Here is a 27,855-nt window from a genome sequence, read left to right on the forward strand (position 1 = left end):
TATCTAAGTAACACAACGTGCTACATATCTCAATAGCTTTTTGTTAAAGTGTTATGAGTTGTTTGGTATATAACTGAACCGCTTGTAACAAATGGCATTTTACTTGAATTTAGACAGAAAGTGACCTCAGAAGAACAAGTTTGTTGAAACTAGACAATAATCAACTAGGGAAGAACAAAACCAGTCTGATCAGAAATGGCTCATTAAGGCTAAATGTAAAAGACAAAGCTAAAGTAAATTTTCGCATGAGTAGCTATTTTCCAATTTTTTTCAAGCCCAAGGGCACAAAAACTAGTTCTTAACAGAACTAACATATTTTTGTTTGAGCAAATGTAGTAACGCCTATTCATTTAAAAACTTGTTTCTGTTTGAATGGGATTATTTATGTAAGGCATTTTATAACGTTCCTAAAATTGTAAATTATTATATGGTGATATAGCCACATTTGATTTAAAAAATTTTCCTTTTAATTCATTTTCGTTGTTATGCTGCAGAGGAAAATGCAGACAAACATGAAATAATAAAAATATTATAAGGTAAACTACACAGTTAACCCTTTGAATCTGTAGGTTCTGCATCCATGGGTTCAATTAGCTGCAGATGAAAAATGTTTTGGGGGAAAAAATTCCACTACGTTCCAAAATGCAAGACTTAAAATTGCCTTATGCCAAGTACTATTACACAAATGAAGTGAGGTGTATGCATTGTATTAGGTATTATAAGCGATCTAGAGATGATTTAAAGTATACAGGAGGATGTGCACAAGTTATGTGCAAATACTATGCCATTTTACATAAGGAATTTGAGCATCGTGAATTCTGGTATTCATGGGAGTCCTGAAACCAGTCTCCCATGGATACTGAAGGACGACTATATTTACTTCCCTTAAACATCTAAACATATTAAGCACACCTATATACAACTGCTATATATAATTATGTGTTTTATAATGTTTCCTAATGAAAGCACTGGTAGCATTAAAACACACTCTGAAATTATCACTATTATAAATTATTTTTATATGGACATGGCCAACTTTCTGAGAACAAAGCATGCAGTGTCTTCAAGATCAAGTATAAAGATGGTCTTTCGAGAGAGGCCAGCTTACCCATGGCTTTTTCCTCGGATTTCAGTGCTTCAGTAGCTTTGTGCTGCACTTCAGTAGCAGCGTCTGCTACCTTTGAATCTATGCTTTTGGCACTTGCAGATTTGGATAATTCTGATTCTGAAGATTTTTGGGACAACTGAAGCTGAATGGTAAACTTCTCATGCTATAAAACATTTAAAAATGGAAGTGAAACATCAAGAAGTAAAATCAACTATAGTGAATAGTAGATTTGCAAAAGAAGTTAAGTAAAAACTATTACCTTAAGAGCTTCTTCAGGGACCCTCATTTCTCCTTGTACTACAGTGAAAAGATTTGTATGTAAACGGGGCTAAGGAAGAATATAACCTCAAATTTCTGGTAATTGAGCTAAAAACAGTCATCAAATGTAATTTAGAAATTGTTCTATTTCAACAGGTAATTACAGCAGAATTATTATATTTCCCCTGAATAGTTAAATATTAAAATATGGTCACCAATGTAAACATTTTCATTTTAAGATACTAAAAATCTTAAGATCCAGCAAGTTTTCTAATTTTAAGTAATGGTGGCCCTCAAGAAGCAAACAACTGGGTAATTAATCAGAGCACGGAGACATTTTCAATTTTCACTAACAATAATATGAGATAACTACAAAGAAGAAAAAGTACATGCATCAAATTATATTGATAGCTAATCACAAAAATGTAAGGAAATATCTCATCAATGATTAACCAACAGCAATTCCTAAAAGAACTTGATTACTCAAACTTCATAAGCATTGATAAAAATGAAGTTCATTTTGCAAGTGCAAAAGAAATGCTATAATTAGGGTCCTTACAGCAACCACAACCATGACTGTTCCCCATGAATTGCAATCAAGGTCATATTACATTATCAAACAATGGATTCTATACCAAGATTAGATTAGAACCAAGTGCTAGATATAATGAATGCCTTCATTATTAAGCCAAAAAGAACAATGCCTCTGTATATTAAAAAGATCTATTCACTAAAGAGTAGAGGTCACATTTCCCACCATTACTTAACTGTGTAATGAAAGGACTTTTATAACCATGTACTAAATTCTATTCCTTACCAGTTCAGAGCACTCATGACTTCAAGGGTAGAAAGCGGTAACTATCATGACTCCTTGGGGGAAAAAGATTACTTCCCAAGCATAAGGGAAGTAGGGAACTTGTGAGTATTTATTCTAGGTTTCTACTTGTTAAAATAATAAAAATTCAGAGTAAATATAAAGAGTTTTGGGAAATATTCTGTTCAATTCCATTAATCCTTCCTGTTTCATAAATAAGGAACTTGGGTAGTGGACGGACAGAAACCAAAACAAGAGTCTAGTCAACTGAATCCCAGGCCAGGGCTCTCCTATTAATCTACATTGCTTTTTCCTATAGCTTTGAAATATTAAAATTTTCCTTTTTGTCACATTCATACACTGGTATATATTTGCTGGTACATATGGAAATACACGTCTCATAACTAAGTATATTTAATAAAAGATAATGTCTAAATTGCAAACATATGGAATCAATCTAAATGCTCATCAACTGATAAGTGGATTAAGAAAATGTGGTATATATACACCATGGAATACTACTCAGCCATAAAAAAGAATGAAATACTGTCTTTTGCAGCAACTTGTATGGAACTGAAGGCTATTATTCTAAGTAAAGTAACTCAGGAATCAAAAATCCAAATACCACATGTCCTCACTTCCAAGTGGGACCTAAGCTATGGGTATACAAAGGCATATAGAGTGGTATAATGGACATTGGATAATCAGAAGTGGGGAAGCCGGAAGGCGGGGTGAGGGATGAAAAACTACCTACTGAGGTACAGTGTATACTACTCAGGTGGTGGGTGCACTAAAATCCCAGACTTCACCGCTGCACAATTCATCCATGTATCCAAAAAATCACTTGTACCCCTAAAGCTATTTAAATTTCTTTAAAAAGGCAAAAAATGTGATTAAGCTATTATAATAAAAAACCTAGAATTTGATAAGTATACATACATTCACATATTTATATAATATGAATTTTATATAAACACGTATATATAATATAGAAAAACACTGGCACGACTACTGTAGATATTATTGAAGTTTTTCATTCTTTTCTGAAAATTGCACTTTATCTGATGTGGTTACAGATGTGCATTCCCTGAAGCAATGTTATGGTAAAAACTTTGCTTTAAATATAATAATGTCTAGTAACTTTGTTTTATCCGTAAAAAACTCATAAACAGCTAGAGAAAATTCATAGCATTCCTACTTTTTCTATGAAAAAAGGTATTAAAAATGGACAGTCATTACCATTTTTTCCATGGAAAACACAAGTGATTTCAGTCTGTGGTGAGGGTTTTCGGGTGCTTCAAGCTTACCTCCTGGGAGTGCCTAAAGGCAACTTCCCAGGGCTCGTCTGGGGTATCCTCTTTAAATCTAGACACTCTTCAGGTCATGGAGAGCTTGAGAGGAGCCATCCTTCTAAGGTTCAAACATTTTGCCTTCCAAAAAGGTTTCTGTGTGTGGAAACGAAGAAGACCTCAAGAAGCCTCTTATTTGGGTCATTAATCCATCTGGGAACTCTGATGTAACTGTGAGATCTGGAGACTGCTCTAGCCCCAGCTTTTCCCTCCAAGGCTACCATCTTCTTAGTGGTGCAGGCCTATGTAGCTATTTTTAACTTGCTAATCAAGAAAAATGACAAACTGAGGTAGAATAACGTATGGTATCAGTTAGTTATAAAAAGTTTGAATTCTTGCTTATGTATTAAAAAATCATAATTTGACAGGTTATTTCTCCACTTCTTTATATAAAACTATGATTGCTATTCTAAGCCATCCCCCCGTACTGACCTAAGTCAATTTATTCAAGAAATGTTTATCTAAAAGTAGGACTGTGGAAACTCCCCTGAATACTAGTAATGTGTTCTCAGATACGGTTCCTCCCACTCTTTTATTCTAATGACAAAATAAAAAACAGAGCAAAATTTTAAACAGCATTAGTTATTCCAAGGAGTATGACCTAAAATATGAAGTGTCAGATATCACTGTAAACACATCTTCCAAAAATCATGTCAGATAAATAAGAATACCTGAATAAAATTATTTTATACAAGGAAAGATCAGAAAAACATATTTTTCAAAATTAATATATTTCATACATGTGATTTTAAAAAATATATAATAAGGCTCTCCCTAGAAATTCTTAAGGTTACCCAAAAATGTTTCCTTTTCATTAAAAATATAGAAATTTTCCCTCATTTGACAATAATTGATAATAAAACATACAATTATGATAAATTAGAGTCCACAGAGTATTAGTAAGGTAGGTCCTAGGAGACAATAAGGGTTTAAAAGAAAGTTAACAGCAGGAAACTTTCTAAGGGGAAAATTTTATCTATTTGCTTAATTTTGCCTATACTTTCAGAAAAATGTATCATTTTATTTTAGGAGATGACTATCTTTCCAACTTGTAGAAGATCCTGTTCTTTAAAAACATAGTTTTCAAACAACTGATTTAAACTTCTCTATCACTTCCTTCTTTCATCCAAAAAAGCTCATTTCCATTAATTTTTAAAATTTAGTTCTTTTAAGCTTTGAGAAATGTCCTCTATTTTTGAAATTTGAAAAATATTAATATGTTCATGTTTTGTTATGGATATCAACCACATAGATAAGGAAAAATCTTAACTTCTCCGAATGAAAGTTCTTAATTTTTGCTTACGTTTAACTTCCCCTTGATCATTTCAGCAGCCGTTATCTGGACAGCCCACCAAAAAGTGGTACATATAGTGCTGGAAGTACAGGTTAATTATAGTTTTAGATGCTATGACATGATGTGTTGGAGTTTTCTTTAACCTGGTTTCTAATATGACTAACCCAATCATTTTGTGGGCCATTATGCAGGAATATACAACTTCTTGGGAAAATATATAAATCACAATTTTAAAATAGAAGGTACTGGGTTCTTACTTATGATGACTTATATGATTAAAATGATTAGGGGGGTGGATCTTGTGATTCAAGATATTTAAGTAATGTGTAAATAATTTCCCACGAAATGTGGAAACCATACTATACTCTGCTTTTCCTCCTAGCACATTAGTGGTTTCTCCTTAGTCTCTTTTACTGGTTCCTAATCTCACCCATCTCTTAATATTGGAATGTACCAGGTGTCGTCCTTGAACCTCTTATCAATCTATATTCATTCCCTTAATGATCTCATTCAGTCTTATGGTTTTAAAATATTATTTATATAATAAAAATCCCCACATTCATATCTTTAACTTCTACTTCACCCTTGGATTCAACTTTACATTCAACATGCCCCAAATCAACTTCTCAATCTTCTAGATAAGATGGAGTAAAAAGAATTGGATCTATTCTCCTACATTCGACAACTAAAAGATGGGTAAAACACATGATACAATGTTTTACAAGACAATTGGCATCAGGCAACAAAAGACAATGATCTCTGAGAGAAGGGCAACAAGCCAAGAGTCCAATCACTGCCCCAACTTACTGCCCTGTGCAAGTTTCTAGGTCACACTGGGAGGAAGAATAATCCAGACAGAGCCTGGCAGACTTCCTGAGTTGTGATGGGAATGAAGTCAAGAGTCCAAGCAAATCAACATTACTGGAATTCACAGGACTGAGTACTGAAGAGAACCCCGCACAGAAAGAGAATTCCAGAGATTTTCAGTCTCTGGAAAATATTAAAGATAATAGTACCCAGTGCCCACATAGGGCCAGGAATAGTACCTACTCCCAACAGCTAGACTGTAAAACCTCATGCATGATTCATGAGTCACTGGGTAGAGCACAAGTCAGCAAACTTTTTCTGTAAAGGGCCAGATAGTAGTAAATCTTTCAGGTTTTTCAGGCCACATGATCTCTGCTTCAGCTACTCAGCTCTGCAGTGGTAGAGCAAAAGTGGCCACAGAAATATGTTAATAGATGGGCATAGCGATGTTTCAACAAAACAGCCTGAGGACCAGATTTGGTCAATGTGTTTACTGACCCCCCATAGTAGAATATACAGAAAAGTCTTGCCTCAGTAGCTGGGAATAATTAGCCCAGAATACTCTTAGAAGCCTAACAAGACTCAGAGTGATAAAACTGTTTCCAAGTAACTTGTATTCCAGAAGAATGCTCAAAAATACTTGTATAAATACTAAAATATGCATATAACACTCGCAAAGTAAAATTCACAATGCCTGCCATCTAATAAAAAATTACTATGAGTGTAAAAATTAATCAATGGAAATCAACCCAGAAGAGATGAACAAATTTTAAAATACATAATGGTAGAAATTTTTTCTAAATTGGATTGAAACTATAAAGCCACAGGATTTTAGAAGGTCAACAAACCGCAAGGAAGTAACAAAAAAACAACAAACAAAAAGAAAGAAGAAGAAAGAAGGAAGAAAAAAGAAAGAAGAAGAAAGACGGAAGAAAAAAGAAAGAAGAAAGCTACACCAAGACACATCATAATCAAACAGTTCAAAGCCAGGGACAAAGGAAAATAATGTGAGAATACAGTGGAGCAACATCTTTAAAGTGCTAAAAATAAGAAAAAGCCAATTTCGAATTCTATACCCAGCAATAGTAACTTTTTTTTTTTTCTTTTTTGAGATGGAGTCTCACTCTTTTGCCCAGGCTGGAGTGCAGTGGCACAATCTTGACTCACTGCAACCTCCGCCTTCTGGGTTCAAGAGATTCTCCTGCCTCAGCATCCCGAGTAGCTGGGATTACAGGTGTGTGCCATCACGCCCAGCTAATTTTTGTATTTTTAGTAGAGACGGGGTTTCCCCATGTTTGCCAGGCTGATCTCAAACTTCCAACCTCGTGATCCGCTCGCCTCAGCCTCCCAAAGTGCTGGGATTATAGGCGTGGGCCACCGTGCCCGGCCAATATTATCTTTCAATAACTAAGATGAAATACTTTTCTAGACACATAAAAGCTGACAGAATTCATCACCAGCAAAGCCATAGTACAAGAAATGTTGAAGGAAGTCCGTCATGTAGAAACAAACTGACATTATGTGAAAATATGGATCTATACAAAGGGATGAGGAGCACCAGAAATGGAAGCTTCATGGGTTTTAGACATAAGTACAACAGGTATAAAAACATGTATTTTAAAATATGTATTTTAAGATTTTAAAAATTATTTAAACCTCTTTAAATGACAATTGGCTTTTTACTAATAACAATGTAGTATGGGGTTTGTGACACACATAAAAATAAAATATATGACAGCATAGCACAAAGGTCAAGATAAAAGAAAGTATACTGTTGTAATGTTCTTGTACAATATGTAAAGTGGTATAACGTTACTTGAAGATAAAACTTGAAATTAAAGACGAATTATAAGTCCTAAAGGTACCACTAAAACAACAACAAAAAATTACTGCAAATAAGCCAACAAAGGAGATAAAATGAAATAATAAAAACTATTCAAATAACTCAAATGAAATCAGAAACAGGGAAAAAGAAAACATAAAACAAATTTCAAGATGATAGATTTAAACCTAACTACATCAATTATCACATTAAATGTGAATGGCCTACATCACCAAATAAAAGCAAAAATTATCATACCAGATAACTATATGCTACCTACTTTATATGTAAAGACAAACAAGGTAAAAATTAAAAATATAAATAGACAAAAGAAAGCTGGAACAACTATAATATTAAGACAAACTAGATTTCAGAGCAAAGAATATTATTATGGATAAAGCAGGTCATTGCATAATGATAGAGGCGGATAATTCATCAAGATAGCATAATAATCCAGGTTGTCTATACGACTAATGAAAGAGCTGCAAATGACAAGCAAAAAGTTCTGCAAGGAGGAGGGGGGGAACCCGTAATTATAGCCTGAGATTTCAATACCCCTTTCTTAATAATTGAAAGAGTAACAAGACAATAAATCAGTAAAATACAGCAGACCTGAACACCCACCAAGCCAACCTGGCCTAACTAACATTTATAGAACATTCCAACCCCCAAATAGCAGAACGCATATCCTTTTCAGGTACATATGGAACATTTACCAAGATAGAACATATTCTGGGCCACAGAACAAGTCTCAATAAATTCGAAAGGATTTGAGACATACAAAGTATGTTCTCTCAGCAAAATGGAATTAGAAATCAGTAACAGAAAGATATCTGGAAAACTCCCCAAATATTTGGAAACTAAACAAACTTGTAATCTATGACTCAAAGAAGAAAATAAAAAGGGAAATTAGAAATATTAAAGTAGTAATGGGGGAAAATTTATAGCTATAAACACCAGTATTAGAAAAGAAAGGTCTCCACTGAATGTCCTCAGCTCCTACCTAGAAAAACGTTTAGAATAAAGATAACAGAAATCAAATAGAAAAATGTGAAAACTTGGTTAAGCCTAAAGCTAGTATTTTGACATGATTCTTCCCATTTTCTCCACAAAACCTGCTCTACCTACAGAATTCTCTATCAGTTATTAAAATGACGCCTTCCTTTTTCATATTGCTTAGGCCTAAATTCTGGTTCATCCTTGACTCTTTCTCTTACTCTATATCCAAACTAATCAGAAAATTTTATTGGCTACATCTTCAAAATATACACAGAATCCTTTCATTTCTACCTCCAGATATATCACCCTGGTCCAAACCTCCTTTATTGTTCACCTGAACTACTGCAATAGCCTTCTAACTGGTCTCTCTTTTTATAACCCTGCCCACCCCACCCTTAGTTTTCTTTGAACAAGAGTAGCCAGAGGATCTTTTTAGATGTATGTCATTTATCACTCCTCTGATTAAAAAACAAACAAAAAAAACATCTCCAAAGACTACCCATTTCACTCAGAATAAAAGTCAAAATCCTTATAATGTCCTACGAGAACTGATATATTCTGACCCCTAATATACTCATGTTCTTTGCTGGCTCCAACCACATTGGCTTTTAAATGCTATTCCTCCAATATGTCAAACATGTCTCTGCTTCAAGTCCTTTGTACTATACCCTCATCTGTCTGCAAGACAGTATCTCCACATATCCATACAGCTAACTTTTTTACTTTCTCCACATTTTTGCCCCAGTGCTGGCTTCTCATTGAGGTCTTCGTGAATACTCTTTTTAAAACTCTAACTTCCCACTTACCAATACTAGCTCTCTGCCTCCCACTTGCACACTTTTTTTCCATAGAACTTACCATCCTCTAATACCCTCACTTCTAGTGTGTGCTGTCAGTCCCTTCAACCCCATTAAAGTGTAGGTTACAGGACAGTGATTATGATCTATTTTATTCACAGTTATATTCCCCAAACCACTGGAACTATGCCTGGCACATAGGAGACATTTAATAAATAACTAGGAAATGAATAAACTTAGGTTTCCTTATCAGCCTCATTTGTGGCTGCCTGAAGATTTATTACTTTTTGAAGTTCTTCTTGATTACTGCAGCATTTTAGTACTCCTCATGAGTTTACAGTCATTTTAAAAGCTTGTATATTTCACTGAGTATGTGCTTTTCCAAATCACTTATTTCTCCAGTTAGAAAAAAGACTTATGTTGCCTAATTCTAGTCTCAACCCATGTTAAATTGCTCCTTCTATTGATGAAGCATTTTACTTTATTTATTTATTTGAGACGGAGTCTTGCTCTGTCACCCAGGCTGGAGTGCAGTGGCACGATCTTGGCTCACTGTAACCTCCGCCTCCCAGGTTCAACCAATTCTCCCTGCCTCAGCCTCCTGAGTAGCCGGGATTACAGACGCCTGCCACCATGCCCGGCTAATTTTTGTATTTTTTGGTAGAGACGGGATTTCGCCATGTTGGCCAGGTTGGTCTTGGAACTCCTGACTTCAAGTGATTTGCCCACTTTGGCCTCCCAAAGTGCTGGGATTACAGGTGTGAGCCACTGCGCCTGGCCTGTTGTAGCATTTTAATTAAAATAGTTTTCCACTCCAAAGTATAGCAGTTTATAGACTGCCTATTAAGATGAATTTTAATTAGAATAAAGTACAAAAATGTCTTCAATCTAGTATAGCTAAATACAGAAACAAGTAAATATATAAAATCTGTTTTTAAAATTACGTATATAATACAATTTCTGCCACTACAACAGATGCTTTTTTTTTTTTTTTTTTGAGACAGAGTCTCGCTCTGTCGCCCAGGCTGGAGTGCAGTGGCGTGATCTCGGCTCACTGCAAGCTCTGCCTCCCGGGTTCACACCATCTCCTGCCTCAGCCTCCTGAGTTGCTGGGACTACAGGCGCCCACCACCATGTCCGGCTAATTTTTTGTATTTTTATTAGAGACGGGGTTTCACCGTGTTAGCCAGGATGGTCTCGATCTCCTGACCTCATGATACGCCTGCCTCAGCCTCCCCAAGTGCTGGGATTACAGGCATGAGCCACTGTGCCTGGCCAACAGATGCTATTTTAAAATAATAAAATATATGAGCCTCCTCTGGGCATCCAGACAGTAGTTATGGCTCAACACTAAGTGTACAACTCTGAGAAAGTCTTTGGGACAAAACATCTGTCCTAACAATTTTAGACAGACATATTATGAGCTGGTACGTAAGTGAAAAATGTCTGTTTGCTGTTAAGAAAATAGTATACTATCTGTAAAAGCATGAGGTTTTTTCCTCAATAGTTTCTTCTTGATATAAAATTCAAAGTTAACTTGACAGAGTTTTACTAAAACTTGAATTTCCTAGTATTTTCTCATGATTTGAAACAGTTGATGCCAAATGGATTAAAGGAGGTATCTAAATTCAAAATACACTTGTATTTGTTCTTGATGAAACTTAAGCTGGTAGAAAACGACACCCATTCATTAAGGCTTTAATGCTAATTCTTAATTATTTTGCGTGAAGCATTTTCTTAAAGACTTAAAATATATACAAGTATTACTATTTAATAGTTTGGCTTTTTGTATATTCCTTTGGCTCTACAAGTGTGAACATTATAAAGTATGCTACAAAACTTTAATTTTAGATTTAAAATTCTAAAAATTGTAATATTATTTTTCATTAATTTTTTTTTTTTTTTTTTTGAGATAGAGTCTTTCTCTCTGTTGCCCAGGCTAGAGTGCAGTAGTGCGATCTTGGCTCACTGCAACCTCTGCCTCCTGGGTTCAAGCAATTCTCCTGCCTCAGCCTCAGGAGTAGGGAGTAGCTGGGATTACAGGTGCGTGCCACCATGACCGGCTATTTTTAAAATTTTTTTGTATTTTTTGTAGAGATGGGGTTTCAACATGTTGGTCAGGCTGGTCTCGAACTCCTGACCTCATGATCCGCCTGCCTCAGCCTCCTGAAGTGCTGGGATTACAGATGTGAGCCACAGCACCTGGCCTATTTTTCATAAATTTCAAGGAACAATTTTATAGTGTTAATACATTTACTTGGGGCATCTACTCTATTTAGCTGAGACTACGCTTTTTCTGCTACAGTGACAAAAGTCCATCCAAATTGCTATGCTTAATACATTCTTTATTACCAAAGTCCTGATAAAGGTAGTAATTAAAAAAAACCAAAGCTCAAAAAAAAAAAAACCTTCAGCATAATGTGGAATAGCTGTATTTTAATTAAATGTACATAAGTCCTTTTTACAAAGCTTCTTGCCTACTATGAACGGAGATGTCTTTCTTCTTCGCAGTCATGCTCCTTCCCTTCACTAGAGATTCTTCACGCTACCCCATGCAGTTTAATACAGTCATGTCCTTGTTCAATTATTAGATTCCTAATTTTAAATATAAGAATTTTAAATACACACTAAATGCATAATGTGGATTAATCAGAGAGCGTAGGTCTTAGAAGACACAGGATATTGAAAAGTTTGAATTTAATACGCAATATAGCTGTGATGCATGAAACAGTAATGGGAGGGATGGAAGGAAAAGTAGGTTTAAATTCTTACATTCATCCCAGGAGGCTGATTCATGCATCATGTTCCACCTGAAAGCAATCCCTAGGCTGGACTAAAACATTCCCCTGTCCTCTCCCCAGTTACATTCTTTGATGCTCAAATTATATATGCAATAGCACTTCAGTGAGACTGCTGCTGAAACTATATAAAGAGAGAGAGAGAGGAAAAAAAAAGCTGAGTCCACCAACTTTTCCAGGATTATTTTTAGGAACAGGCATAATAACTAAAAATATATATGTATTTTAGTATAGGAAGGTACCCAATAAATAGAAATTCTGGCATATTTATATTGTGAATTGTGTTTCAAAAATGTTAATTTACACCAGAGTAAACATATTTGAATAAATTTAATAAGTACATAAAACCATTTAAGGATATCATATCCAAATCTCAGCTTATCTTCAAGTTTCAAGGTGATATAAGTCTGTTCCGGAATCCTTACATCATTCACAAAAGTCTACAAGGAAACAAAAAAAGATATTATGTTACATATGAGGTATTAATTCTTACATTTCAGATAAGCAAATTCTCAAATCTGAGAGTTAAAAGCACATATCATATGGTGGCTAATACAGCCTGAGTATCATAAGATGTGCCATGCAGCCTGTAGAGAGATAAATGATTTTATACTAAGCCTTTTATCTCTCTTACTGGTAACACACAAAGAACCCAGTGCTGCCAAGATGAATTTAGGCACTTAGAATAGTTCCTAAAAATGGTGCCAAGAAAAGCTCCTAATCTAAAGCTGGCAAACCGCAAAGGGTAAAATATTTAACTGTTAATATACCATCAGGGTTTGCTCGACCCAATTTTAGCTTTTTGAGAAATTCCGTCTATGTGTAAGCATTGACATTTCATTACTTTTATTTTTGGAATTATTATAAAGAAGAAGAAGAAAATTTACTTTAAGAAAATAGAATAAAACTCAATTTATTTTGCAATTGCCATATGGGTCCTTTGGATCCCTTTAGGAACCTGAGCTACATTATAAGGTTTCGGTGATCTTATTTTACGGACATGTTGAAATTCCACTATTTTATCATCCTAGCAACTATTTAATCTTTACTCATCAATTATTCCAAACAATGCTAAAAGTGACCCAAATAATAAGACAAAAGAATAACAGAAACAATAACCAACAAAAAATATCGTAAGCCACATTTACTATTATATTTTCTTTTCTCTCTCTCTCTCTCTTTCTTTCAAGGTCGCGATGGTGTGCTCATGGTGCACTGCAGCCTTGATTTCCCGGGCTCAGGTGATTTTCCTACCTCAGCCTCCTGAGTAGCTGGGACTACAGGTGCATGCCACCATGCCCAGCTAATTTTTGTGTGTTTTTTGTAGAGACAAGGTCTCCCTATGTTGCCCAGGCTGATGTCAAACTCCTGGGCTCAAATGATATGCCCGCTTTGGCCTCCCAAAATGCTGGGATTATAGGTGTGAGCCACCGTGCCTGGCCAAATTATATTTTCTAGTGGGCACATAAAAAAGGAAACAAGATAGAGGTGGGATTAGTTTTAATAATATAGTACACATTTCACCTAATATATCCAAAATAGTACCATTTCAGTAAAGTACCAATATAAAAACTAACAAGATATTTCACATTCTTTTTTTTTTTCTTTTTTTGGTACTATGTCTTTAAAATTTAGACTACTCCACATTTCAAGGGCTCAACAGGCACACATGGTTAGTGGCTACTGTAGTGAAAAGCACAGACCTAGAAGCATGATGCAATAGTGAAATAAATCACTATTTCATCATTCTTTAGTTATCTTACTGCAGTGGCCAAAATATTCATCATCTTTCCAAGAAGATATAAAAGACATCTGGAGATACAATCTTTATACATTTTGGGGTTTCTTTTTTCACCTATTAAAGAGCACAGTTGAAAATTCAGAATTTCTGATTTAACATTCATAAAGGCAAAGAGAAGAAAACAGACAGGAAGATATTTCATAATTATAAGATAAATACAAGAGACAGTGGGATTCTAGACTATGATAATGATGATAAAGCTGATAGCATAAGCAAAATTATCAGACTCTGTATCTTCAGATGAAGACAGTCACAGACACATTTTCTCTAATGCAAGAATCGATGAGAAAGAATGTGTCCATGGAAAAAAAGAAATTTTCATCCAGTTAGTCATTCAGTAAGAATCACATAGTATTTTTCAAAAAGAATCCCATGGAAAAAAAGAAATTTTCATCCAGTTAGTCATTCATTAAGAATCACGTGGTATTTTTCAAAAAGAATTTGAATGATTTTGGGTTTTGAGGGGGTTTTGTTTTTGGGGTTCTTTCTGAGACAGGGTCTCGCTCTGTCATCCAAGATGGAGTGCAGTGGCATGGACCACATCTCATTCTGAAGCCTCGACCTCCCAGGCTCAGGTGATTCTCCCACCTCAGCCTCCTCGGTAGCTGGGACTAGAGGCTCGTGCCACCACACCCTGCTAATTTTTAAATTTTTTGTAGATGGGGTCTCACTATGTTGTCCAGGCTGGTCTTGAATTCCTGGGCTCAAGCAATCCTCCTGCACTGGCCTCTCAAAGCGCTGGGATTACAGGCATAAGCCACCATGGCCAGCCTCATTTTAAAAGAAGTGTCATATTTTAAAAGAAATATTGACAGCCTTCTTTTTTTTACATCTGTGTTCCAATACTTATTTGATATACTATGTAAGTGGACATATTCTCAACACAAGTATCTATATAAAGGTGACTGGAAGGAAAGAGATGATGTAGACATAAAATTATTGGATTGAGCTTCTAATTATTGTTTATAAATCTAAAAATAACAAGTGTTTTGCAGTTTATGGAGGAAAAAAGATGGCTATCCTATTAACAAAATTATAAGCTGTTAAGTTTTTTTTTTTTTTGAGATGGAGTCTTGCTCTTATTGCCCAGGCTGGAGCGCAATGGCGCAATCTCAGCTCACTACAACTTCTGCCTCCCAGGTTCAAGTGATTCTCCTGCCTCAGCCTCCCAAGTAGCTGGGATTACAGGCGCCTGCCACCATGCCTGGCTAATTTTTCTATTTTAGTAGAGATGAGTTTCACCAGGTTGGCCAAGCTGGTCTTGAACTCCTGACCTCAGGTGATTCACCTGCCTCAGCCTCCCAAAGTGCTGGGATTACAGGGGTAAGCTACTGTGCCCAGCCAAAGTTTTTAAAACACTGTGTTTTGACCATGCAAGAACAAGAAGAACCAGAAATAATACACTAGAATTAACTAAAGACATACAGTACTTGAGATCTAGAATCAACATTTATAAGAGGGATATATGTTCCAGGTGAATACATGTCAACTGATGAGCAGTTAGTTGCATTCAAACAACACTGGCCATTTTGGGTAGCATATACCTTTAAACACCAGGAAAATACGGAATAAAAATTTGAGTTTGTCATGTCTAATTTTTTATTAAAATTTCAAGTTGTTTTAATTACCCTTTTATTCTTACTTTTGTAAATTATTTGTACAATACTTTTTTAAAAAGGGGCCACTGGATTGTTGACGGAAGTCAGCAACCCTGAACGGAGGGACCAGCTGAAGCCATGGCAGAAGAACATAAATTGTGAAGATTTCATGGACATTTATTAGTTCCCCAAATTAATACTTTTATAATTTCTTACGCCTGTCTTTACTGCAATCTCTGAACATAAATTGTGAAGATTTCATGGACATTTATCACTTCCCCAATCAATACTCTTGTGATTTCCTATGCCTGTCTTTACTTTAATCTCTTAATCCTGTCATCTTCGTAAACTGAGGATGTATGTTGCCTCAGGACCCTGTGATGATTGTGTTAACTGCACAAATTGTTTAAACAATATGACATCTGGGCACCTTGAAGAAAGAACAGGATAACAGCGATGTTCAGGGAACAAGGGAGATAACCATTAGGTCTGGCTGCCTGAGAGCCACGCAGAACAGAGCCATATTTCTCTTCTTTAAAAGCGAATAGAAGAAATATCGCTGAATTCTTTTTCTCAGGAAAGAACAGCCCTGAGAAAGAGAATGCGTTCCTAGTGGGAGGTCTCTGAAATAGCCGCTCTACGAATGTCTGTCTTTTACGCTTGCAGATAAGGGATGAAATAATCCCCGGTCTCCCGTAGCACTCCCAGGCTTATTAGGATGAGGAAATTCCCACCTAATAAATTTTGGTCATACCGGTTGTCTGCTCTCAAACCCTGTCTCCTAATAAGATGTTATCAAGGACAATGGGTGCCCAGTGGGACATGATACTTCATTAGCAATTTTAATTTCGCCCCGGTCCTGTGGTCCTGTGATCTTGCCCTGCCTCCATTTGCCTTGTGATATTTTACTACCTTGTGAAGCATGTGATCTCTGTGACCCACACCCTATTCATACACTCCCTCCCCTTCTGAAAATCACTAATAAAAACTGGCTGGTTTTGCAGCTTGGGGGGCATCACGGAACCTGCCAACATGTGATGTCTCCCCCGGATACCCAGCTTTAAAATTTCTCTCTTTTGTACTCTTTACCTTTATTTCTCAGACTGGCCGACACTTAGGGAAACAGAAAAGAACCTACGTGAAATAACGTTGAATTATCGGGGGCGGGTTCCCCTGATACTGGATACAGATGGTAAATGGTGATGACTATCTTTACTGGCATACTGAGAGTTAAGGGCCTAGAATTTGCTAAATTTATAGAACACAGAACAAAGGTTATGGTTAACTGCCTATGCAGACATCAAATAAACACCCAACAAGTTTTTCTTTGATAAACTGAAATTTAAAAAATTACTTTATTCTTTCCTTTTTAATTCCATTTTTATCATCTTCTATTTTATTAGATTTGAGATGGCCATAATAGTTTATATGAGAAGACTGCCCTTCCATGGTGAGGAAGTTACAGTAAAATACATACAGGGATTAGGTTATTAAACTCTCATATTTCTATGCATAAATAGCTCTTTGTAATATGCCATAAAATAAGTTTTAAGTCTACAAAAGAAATTAGAAAAAGTTACAATCTTAGTTTCAAGCATATATATAGAGATAGTGCAATATCGTTAAGACTCTAGATTATATCTTAGAATGATTTATGAGTAATCCTAAATCACAAGCTTCCAACATGTTTTACAGAAAGGTTGAAATTGTAATACAAAGAAAATTCAAAGGCTTCAGAGACTTATAAACTCTAACTTCAGGTTCATTTCCAAAATGAAGATTTCAGTGTTTTAAAACTTATGTCTTGAATTTACCAAAGTATTCGGAGGATACAGTCACGCATTGCTTAACAACAGGGCAACATTCTGAGAAACACATCACTAAGTGATTTACTTCACTGTACGAACATTACAGAGTTTACAGTACTTACACAAACCTAGATAGTACAGCCTACTACACACCCAGGCTGTATTGTATATCCTATCGCTCCTAGGCTACAAATCTATACAGCATGTTACTATACTGAATATTGTATGCAATTGTAACAGATAGGAATTTTTCAGCTCCATTATAATCTTATGGTACCACTGCCGTGTATGTGGTCTGCCACTATGGGATGCATGACTGTAATTACAAAGCAGGAGAACTGAGGAAAATGATGCAAAAGAATGAAAGAAAATGTTAATTTACTAATGTCTGGTAGGCAAAAGATAAACAACTAGATACAGTATTGAAGAGGAGTGCTACAGTTCTGAAGTTCTGAGCCAATTTTATTTGAAACTTGTCTCTAATAACCTAAAACACCACATTTATTCAAAAGGCCTGCGATGACCTAGAAGATCCATTTAAGTTTAAGATTGCATAACTCTCTTAAATATTAAGCACCTGTTGTGTGTTGAACATGTGTACTAGGCACTTTCAGAGATCGAGAAACATAATTTTAACATGCTGCCATTTATGACAAAACTATTCCCTAAAGTCTAAAAAGGCTTAGGAAATATGAGCCAGACACAAAATTTCAGTTCACAAAAATGCAAGTGAAAACATCTGTGAGGAAATAGTCTCCTGAAGGTCTAAAATTACCAATGGAAAAGAGAAAATTTCAAAGAGCAAGAGGAAAAATCACTTAACTAGATCAAATTTTAATAACTTAGATACGGAAAAAAAAAAATGAGCTTTGTTTCTTTGTCAGTGCCATTTCAACACACTTCTACCTGGTGGTAAGGAAAATGAGGCAAAGAGAATGAAGTAATCATCAAGATCTTGGAGTCTGGAAGTGGCAATGTTGGGATTCGAACTCAGTTCAGGTCTCTGAACTACGAATCCTACGAAATGTTCCACATCAAGTGTTCCACATCCCAAAATTCCTCCATTCAAACCACTAACCCCACAGAAGCAAACCAAACTTAAATAAATACCTATTTAATTTACATGCAACTAAATGACATAATTGATAGTATAAAATCATATAGCCAGCATACATTATATTGATGATCTGGGAAAGTGAACAGAGCACAACCACCTCAATCTCTCTGCCAGTTACAAAAGCCTCCTCTCCTTCCCTAACTTTTCCTTTCAACCTTTACTGAAGACCATTCTCTACTCTATACCACACAGGTCTGATGCTGGCAGGAACTCTAGTGTGCAAAGGGGACACAGTGTGGCTGGAACACAGACTGCTGATGGGGGCAGTCCAGTAACAAATGGCAGGCTTGGAATGGCACAGGAGGGGTAGGGCAGAGGCCATGGTGGCTACCTGAGGGGCAAGGGCCCCAGTGGAGGAGGCAGGAGGAACTGAAGGCAAACAGGGGTTCCCAAAGAAAGAGAACCTTCAGTGGGCTGGCAGGAAAATGGCCCATTAAAATATCAGCAGTGGAATCGACTGCAGCTTTCTCAGGCAGATTGTAGCCTTCTCATTTCTGGTGGCAATTCCGTAAATTGTAGATCTAGGTCCCTTGGGAGTGTACTCTGGGCTAGGGTGAAAGGGGACAGGAGTGGAAATGATCATTTTTAAGTTGAATTTAGTTGGTAAGTGATTTTTCTAAACAGCAACAGTGAATTCTTTGAAAAGTATATAGGCTACAGGGTGCTAAACTTGTCTTTGCTGCTTTTCTTACCATAATAAAAATAACTTGCATTTACTGAATGCTTATTATGTACTGTTGTTTAAAATTATTAGCTTATTTATATCTTCACAACACATACAACATGCTCACACAAACTGTGAGTAACATTTTATTATTTCTATTTTTAAAAAAATTGAGGAATAGAGAACTTAGGTAACTTGTCCAAGGTGACATCAAAGCTGGGTTCATAACCACTACACTGTGTCCCCCTACCTCCAAAATTACTACTTTTAACCTGATACTTAAAGTTCTAGAATAATATGGATAATAAGAGTAAATAGGCTGTGAATAATAGTCTACAAGTTCTCTTATGACTAAAATGCATGACAGTTGGTAGTTCACAGACTTTTGACATTTTTTGGCTGCTAAAGACCTTTGTGGCATGTTTCTTAGGCTGTCATTTGGCTAACAGTATATTTATCATTTATGTAATGCTTTAAAGTTCTATACTAAGCGCACACTCAAATGTACTGTTACATTTAATCCCCATAACAATACTACAGAGCGGGAATTATTTCATCATTTAATAGCTGAAGCAAGATTCTGCACTGCATCTTTGCTTTCATAAACTTCAACTCGTTACATGTTTACACACTTTGTTTTTTTTTTTTTTTTTTGAGACGGAGTCTCGCTCTGTCGCCCAGGCTGGAGTGCAGTGGTGCAATCTCGGCTCACTGCAAGCTCCGCCTCCCGGGTTCACGCCATTCTCCTGCCTCAGCCTCTCCGAGTAGCTGGGATTACAGGCACCCGCCACCACGCCTGGCTAATTTTTTGTATTTTTTAGTAGAGACGGGGTTTCACCGTGGTCTCGATTTCCTGACCTCGTGATCCGCCTGCCTCGGCCTCCCAAAGTGCTGGGATTACAAGCGTGAGCCACCGTGCCTGGCCATATTTACACACTTTGGAAGGTAGTATATATGAGAAAACTGAATTTCAGAGAGATTTAGTGATTTGTCCCAGGTTACACTGCTGATAAATAACAGATCTGAGTTTCAAATCCTGGTCCTGATTTCAAGCTCAAAATGCAGATGTTGCTCTCCATGAGTTAGTATCTTTCACAATATTATTGAGTATAATCAAATGATAAGAAAGGCCAACCTAGAAAAATGTCATTCATATTTCACCTGATTATTTTTGGAACCAATGCCAAGTAATTTCCATATTTGATCATAGACTTTTAAAAGACTAAAATGCTGATGTAATTCCCGCTTATTATTTTCCAAAATAACAATGTAAAGACATACAGACTACCACTGTTCATCTGTTGTCAAGATGAAACTTTCTGGACTTAAAGACAACATAACATTGTTAAAATATTCCACATATAGAAGTTAAAATTTTTCACTCTAAATTCTTCAAGTAGAAAATTCATTGAATTCCACTCAAAGATTTCCTGGGTTCATGCACCGTGCAGAGCCCTCTGCTAGGCACTGTGGTCACAGAAGCAGAAGGCACGTGAACTTATTCAGGAGCTCATAATTTAGCATAGCTACAGAGGTATAAAAGTAGATTTAATACCAGGTTGATCAAGGACACAAAGGCTTATGGGTGTGGAGAAGGAAGAAATTCTAGCAAAAAGGAGCTGAGAATCAAAATTGCTAACATTCATGCCTAATGTTACAACAGTTTCTACCTACTCTGCCTATCTCTGTTAATTTTAATCCTTTCAACATGTCAACATCAGCAGGTTAAAATTCCTAAGTAAATGGGCCTCTGTTTCATCTCTTCAAAAAGAAGTAGAATTTGAGCTTTATTTTAAAAAATGTGTCAAACTTTTATAAATGGCAAGGGAGATGGGAGAAATAGTAGACTGAAGAAAATCTAACAAATTATTTGAAGAAAGACATAGCATAGCAGGAAGACTACTGTTTTGGAAGAAGAGCAAGGGAAAATGTAATGATGGAGCATCAATCTGGAAAGGTGGATAATGCCAAATGTGAGGGTTTTCAGGGCAAACATGAAGAACATACACTTAATTCTATGTGCTTTGAGAAAAAAAAAAGGCTTGAATAAAACCAACAGAGAAAAAAAAAGGCTTGAATAAAACCAACAGGAAAACATGCCTACAAAAAATTTGTATTTATCTCAAAGAATAAATATAAAAGTCCTTCAGTAGCAGGCCAATTCAGAATTGGTAAAAAAAAAAAAAATGTATTACCATATTTGCCAAATTTCTGCATGTTCTTGTATATAATGTTTGATGTACATTTGAAAAGCATGAATAGTCTGAAGCAGTTGGGATACACTTATTTCTGTTAAATTCATTTTAAGAATTTCAACAGCACAGATACGAACAACACAGTATTTGCTTGTGTTAGCAGAACCATAAGAAAATGAAGAAACTAAAATAAGAGAAACAATTCAATACCTTAGCACTCTTTTTAGTTTGTGGCTACTTATGCCAAATGTAGACAGACCAAATGAAGACATAAGAAAAAATTCACTTCAGTAACAGAAATATATTCAAAGTATGAATTCCAAGAATAATGAACACTGGCGTTTAGATAATGTACTATATTTGTGAAGGCAAAGGTTGTGTTGTTTCACCTTTTTTACCCTAGCAGAGAAAGTTGTCTACTCTCTGGCACCTTTCCATCTTTCTTTTCTTTTCTTTTTTTTGAGATGCAGTCTTGTTCTGTCACCCAGGCTGGAGTGCAGTGGTGCCATCTCGGCTCACTGCAACCTCTGCCTCCCGGGTTCAAGTGATTCTCCTGCCTCAGCCTCCTGAGTAGCTGGAACTACAGGCACCTGCCACCATGCCCAGCTAATTTTTGTATTTTTAGTAGAGACGGGGTTTCACCATGTTGGCCGGGCTGGTCTCCAGCTCCTGACCTCAGGTGATCTGCCCACCTCAGCCTCCCAAAGTGCTGGGATTACAGGTGTGAGCCACCGCACCCAGCTCCATCTTTTTTTTTTTTTTTTTTTTTGAGATGGAGTCTCGCTCTTTCGCCCAGGCTGGAGTGCAGTGGCGCTATCTCGGCTCACTACAAGCTCTGCCTCCTGGGTTCACGCCATTCTCCTGCCTCAGCCTCCCGAGTAGCTGGGACTACAGGCGCCCGCCACCGCGCCCGTTGATTTTTTGTATTTTTAGTACAGACGGGGTTTCACCGTGTTAGCCAGGATGGTCTCGATCTCCTGACCTCATGATCTGCCCGCCTTGGCCTCCCAAAGTGCTGGGATTCCAGGCGTGAGCCACCGCGCCTGGCCCCGGCTCCCTCTTTATTTTCTAAACTTAACCATTACTTCTCTGTCCCTGAGAGTACTTTTTTGCATTCTCACTGCCATGACTTTTTACCGTTTTCCCTCATATAAATTATAGCCATATAGTGAAGTCAAGCTTAGGTTCCAACTCTTTAAAGAAGTCTTCTTTAGCCATCACAGACAATGACAACCACCTTCTGGATTCATCTGCTTATACAGTTTCTTTGGAATATGGGCTAGTTTCATATTCTATTGGATGGTCCCCAAAGTGCTATGTACCTGATAAGCATTTAAAAATAAAATACAAAGTAAAGAAAATGTAGCTAGGAAATGTAATCTGATTTTTCTTTTTACAAAATTAAACAAATGTTCAAACAAGACAAAAAATAAACCATTAACTTACCCCATTTAGGCTGCCCAAATCTTTCACTAAATGTTCATCCGTAGAGGCATCATAGTTGATGACAGCATGTTGCTTATCCACACTACGAGACTGGAAGGAATTTTTTAAGTTAATGAACACAAAAAAATACTAGAATAAATACCAGTCACATTTTGGCAAGATACCTAATATTAATAGGACAGTAAATATAGGGAAATATCAAAGTAAATGTGGATTAAATGAGATTAAAATAGTGCCACTATACAACAAAAATTTTTAGCATCACTCCCCAAAGAGGAAAGCATAAAATTTTAAAGATAATTCTTTTCTACTAAATTCACATGTTCTACTATTAAGAATTTACATCAGCTGACTTTGTTGAATGTATTAACTTAATTTTTTTAAACTGAAAACTGTTATAGAGAAATCATGTGAATTATAATTTTACCATATTTTACATATCTTATTGTAAAAAACATTTACCTTGTAGGATTTTCTTCTTTCAAAACAAAAAATGAGCATAAACTATTTAAAGAGTCCAAAGATTTAGAGGAAAAGGGACACAATATGACATGTTTCAGAACAAAATTATCTTCACTTAAAATATGGGCTCTAAAACTGGAATTCACGGGACAGCTCTAAGAGGGAAAGGGACTGGAAGTCAAAAAGAAGATATTTTAATGGCAAACTGTGGTTTTTGAAAATTGCTTTTAAGTTTCTTTTAAAGTTTTCTCTCTCTGTGTCTCTCTCCAGAGCTTAGTAAGTTTTCTGCAGATGGAAGCACCCGAAAGCAGAACGATAAGCCTGTGGACATTGGTATTGAAAGGAAATATCATTATAGTCATAGAAGAAACAGTCTGTGAACCAATGAATCTGAACTTGATCACCATGTATTACGGGGTTACTCTGTGAACCCTGGTATACTAAAAGCAAAGAGAGTATCAAAAATGGGGAACAGACATGACTTCCAATTTTTGGTCCAACATAGAAAGAATCTGAAGTCATGGCTCCCATCTTCCTAATAAGAAAAATGTTGAACAAACTGAAAACCAAAAACTCATCTTAGTTTTTCAGAGACCTGAGGTCACAAGGCAAATTACCACCCCGAAAAGTAGAGAGATAAGCAAATACAGAGAGAATCACAGCTTGCCAGGAGCAGAAGCCTCCGCTAGAAACAGCAACCAGTAGGACAACTTAAAGGTGAAGTGATTAATTGCTGGAGACTTGAGGGTGGACCAACTTGAGATTTTAAAAAACTCCTGCATTAAATCTAAAAATTACTTAAATTTATTTTTGTTTTCATTATTTTAAATTTTTATTCTTCTGGTTAAACTAATGAAATACTAAATTCAGTTCTTAAGTTGGCAAGAAGCAACAAAGCACCACTCAGCAAAATAATTTCACCATATTGCTGATGTATTAAGTCGATCTACTCTAAGGATAAAACCTCCAAATGTTGTTAGGAGAAGTGAGATTTCAAGTACATGTAGGCTCTCGATAAATACTGAATGGATCCTCATAAATAATCTCTCTCTGAGGAAAAGAGTACATAGAAAAAGGGCAGAAATCCTTTGGACAATGGACTGAAATTCAAAGAAAAAAATCTAAATTAGAGTTGAGAAAAGGCAAATTCCAAAGCAAAGTGAAATGTTACCATTAGATATAGGAATAAAGGAGTCAGATGGCTGCTCATGGTGGCTTTCAAAAGAGTGTGATAAACACAGATGAGGGACATTGAGAAAAAATGATTTGGGGAGGAAGTAATTTAGGACAAGCTGCTTCACTAAGTCTACAACTTGTCTGAAATCTGGAATATCCTTAATCTACAATGTACCCTGCCCTCCAACTGCTTATGGTGAACACTGACAGTACATAAACAACTACAGCAAAAGATAGAGCACACTTAAGACCTAAGAGAACAACAGAGTCCACTCAGTCGAGAGAGATGCCATTACAACCCTGGGGATCAGGGAGTGAGGAGTGGGCCTGTTATGTGGGATCACAAGAATACATCGTTTGTTTGTTTAATAAAGACAGTAACAATTCAAGAAGAGTAGTCAGGAACTCAAGGCAAAGAAGATCAGTCTAGTACTCACAGTACAAGACAATCCCATTTGTGTAACTATTTTTTAAAAAAAGCAGCCAATAAAAAAAAATCCTATGTTTTTGGTTATTATGAAATGTATATAAAGTATCAGTGTGTTTCGGCACCCATGACAGGAATTAAGCAGAAGACCAAGATTATAGAACATAAATACATCTAGTGACCGAGTCAAGGAAAACTGAGGGAATAGGAAGAGTATGTAATGGATGTCTAATCACTTAAGCATTAAACTGTTTTCATTTCTACATAATCAAATTCACATTTCCTCTAGATTAAACTGAACCAGAAGGTGCATGACAACTTGATGTTCACAACCCATTTGGGTATTTCAATGAAAATTTAGTAAAAATCTCTCAGAAATACATAATTTAAATCCTAACAAAGATTGCTAACTTAATCACGTTTCTGATACTAATGGGAAAACCTTAGCTGATCTGAGCTTAAAACTGCAAAGACAGGCAATTTTGACCAGGCCCTTTTTTTCCTGTTACTTAAACTTCTGGTAAGAATGAGACTCCAGTCCCTGTCCTTTTATAGCGGGGGTGTCCCATCTTTTGGCTTCCCTGGGCCACACTGGAAGAAGAATTGTCTTGGGCCACACATAAAATACATTAACAACAGCTGATGAACTAAAAAAAACAATTGCAAAAAAAAAACCTCATAATATTTTAAGCAAGTTTATGAGTTTGTGCTGGGCCACATTCAAAGCCGTCCTGGGCCCCAGGTTGGATGAGCTTGTTTTATAGTGTTTTCCCTGTAAGAGTCTATGCCTCCTCCATCTGATTCTTACTCCTATAGAGACCCTCTTCCTGAGGCTGTGCACTCTTGAGGATCCATTTTACTTGGAGTAACTTACAGTAACTTTTATACTATCTCTGTGTATCACATAACATCACATTGTATACCTTAAATATACACAATAAAATTTACTTTTAAAAATTGTCAACAATCTTTACTTATGCTTGAACTCCTGGCAGGTATCATAGCGAACATCTCTAAAAGTGATAAAACTAACTTCCATTATCACTGAGTATCAGCGATCAAAATTCAGTTTTACTCCATGCCATGCTGATTTTTGCAATGCCTTATTTTAAAAGCATATAATGTGAAACTTTCTGCTTACTAATAAACTTCTTTATTCTGAGAACTTATTTTTCTAAATTGAATCCTCAAGACTTAGAACTTTTTTTTAGATGATTCAAGGTGGCAAAAAATTAATTAGAATGATAGCTGGAGCTAAAAGGAGAGAAAGTTCAAATCTAAATAGCACTGTTTTCTAAAGGAGTAGAAAAAGATTTTATACTAATTTCAAGTTTTGAATAAACACATATAGAGAAGGTTGATGCAATTACCTGCAGCATGAGCTCACAGTCATCTCTTCCAACAAAAATCATTTCTCGTGGCAGCCTGTGGCGAGTGCCTCCACTGCTCACCAAAAACCAGGATGTTAAGCTCATTTTCTGCTTAGCTTCTAAGTCTTTGGCAAAGCTACGTCATCCTGAAGAGAAACATGAAGAAAAATATACATTCAGATATTTTTAGCTTTAGTGGCTATTCACCAAACACTGGAAGGCCTAAGAATAGAACTGCATTCATCAACATTTTTACTTAATTAAATGAACTGTCCACAGGTCCCAGGAAATGACATATATACTAAATTCTCATCAGTGAAGTAAGCCTACGGAATCCACTAAGAGTCCAATTAAAAAGGAAGAGATTAAGGCAATAAGTGGGTGCTCAACTAGCAAACTTTTAGTTTTCATACTTCTGAAAGCCTTTTAGCATAGTTTATAAAGGTCTATAATCCTCAAGTAAATGCCCATGTTAGCATCATGTTAGTATCAGAAAAATAGCAATACTGTACCAATAAATGTCTTAGGTACAAATGGTTTGAGAAAGACACAATGAATTCAGTAACTATATATGATACCTGATTAAGAACTATGTTGACCAAATAAATTGCTCCTTTGTCTACCAGGTGTAAACCACAGAATGCAATTTCAATTTCTTTTTCCTCACATGTACTTTATTTTCTTAATACATTTTCCTAGAGCAGCAATTCTGAAACATCCTGTTCTTGGGACCCTTTTATACTCTTTAAAAAATGAACTCCAAAGAGCATTTGTTTACATTGGCAATACATATATATATATATATATATATAGAGAGAGAGAGAGAGAGAGAGAGATACACGTACATATATATACACATATATGTACATATATATATAGTTTACATATTAGAAATGAAACTGGTATTTATTTATTAATTCATTTAAAATAACATTAACCCAATTTCATTTAAAAATTACTAACATTTCTATAACAAAGTAACCATATTTTCCAAAACAAAAATAAGTGAGAAGAGTAGCACTATTTTACATTTTGCAAATCTCTTTAATGTCTACCTTAAAAAAATAAAACCGGTATCAGCTTTGAATTTAATCCATTGCCATATACTGCTTAACTTGAACTATATAAAGAAAACCTGGCTTCATACAGATAAACAGGTGGAAAAGGGAGAGGTATTTTAATAGCCTTTTCAAATAATTGTAATTATTTTGTAATTTCTTTGATACTACATAAAAATTATACAAGCAGTAATTTCTTGAAGGTTTTTTGCAATATGGAATCTGAAACCATATTAATGAACTTTTCACACACGATGTTAGAGGAAAATCCATTTTACGGCTGGGCACGGTGGCTCACGCCAGTAATCCCAGCACTTTGGGAGGCCGAGGCGGGCAGATCACCTGAGGTCAGGAGTTCAAGACCAGCCTGACCAACATGGAGAAACCCCGACTCTACTAAAGATACAAAATTAGCTGAGCATGGTGGTGTGCACCTGTAATCCCAGCTACTCGGGAGGGTGAGGCAGGGGAATCACCTGAACCTGGGAGGCAGAAGTTGCAGTTAGCTGAGATCACGCCACTGCACTTCGTCCTGGGCAACAGGAGTGAAACTCTGTCTCAAAACAACAAAAAAGAAAAACTATCTTATACTTTGATGGGATTTTGTAACACAATAATATATTGGTCCTTGGGAAAATATTGCTTTCCTGAGTAATGCAGATCTTCCAATGTTGACGTGTTTCATTA

At 36.1% G+C, this 27,855-nt stretch overlaps 1 protein-coding gene and 1 long non-coding RNA gene across 21 annotated transcripts in view; one reads left to right on the forward strand and one right to left on the reverse strand.

The window, feature by feature from the left end:
• Positions 1-2,244, forward strand: part of LOC134731925 (uncharacterized) — a 39,293-nt gene extending 37,049 nt beyond the window's left edge. The window contains exon 3 of the long non-coding RNA XR_010114652.1: positions 2,187-2,244. This is a non-coding gene — a long non-coding RNA (uncharacterized lncRNA). The remainder of the gene's footprint in view (positions 1-2,186) is intronic.
• Positions 1-27,855, reverse strand: part of CEP170 (centrosomal protein 170) — a 130,892-nt gene that overhangs the window by 75,014 nt on the left and 28,023 nt on the right. For 17 of the 20 annotated variants that reach the window (XM_055235052.2, XM_063613469.1, XM_063613468.1 and 14 more), the window contains exons 2-6: positions 26,111-26,256; positions 22,676-22,765; positions 12,405-12,486; positions 1,368-1,423; positions 1,109-1,271 (exon numbers count right to left, since the gene is read on the reverse strand). In XM_055235052.2, coding sequence (XP_055091027.1) covers positions 1,109-1,271; positions 1,368-1,423; positions 12,405-12,486; positions 22,676-22,765; positions 26,111-26,215 — 496 coding nt within the window. In that variant the 5' untranslated portion in view covers positions 26,216-26,256. Of the gene's footprint in view, positions 1-1,108; positions 1,272-1,367; positions 1,427-12,404; positions 12,487-22,675; positions 22,766-26,110; positions 26,257-27,855 lie in introns of all 20 variants that reach the window. The other 3 variants (XM_055235055.2, XM_055235054.2, XM_055235053.2) reach the window with 1 other exon arrangement.

This window comes from Symphalangus syndactylus, chromosome 19 (assembly GCF_028878055.3).
Source record: "Symphalangus syndactylus isolate Jambi chromosome 19, NHGRI_mSymSyn1-v2.1_pri, whole genome shotgun sequence".
In the NCBI taxonomy this organism is placed as follows: Eukaryota; Metazoa; Chordata; class Mammalia; order Primates; family Hylobatidae; genus Symphalangus; species Symphalangus syndactylus.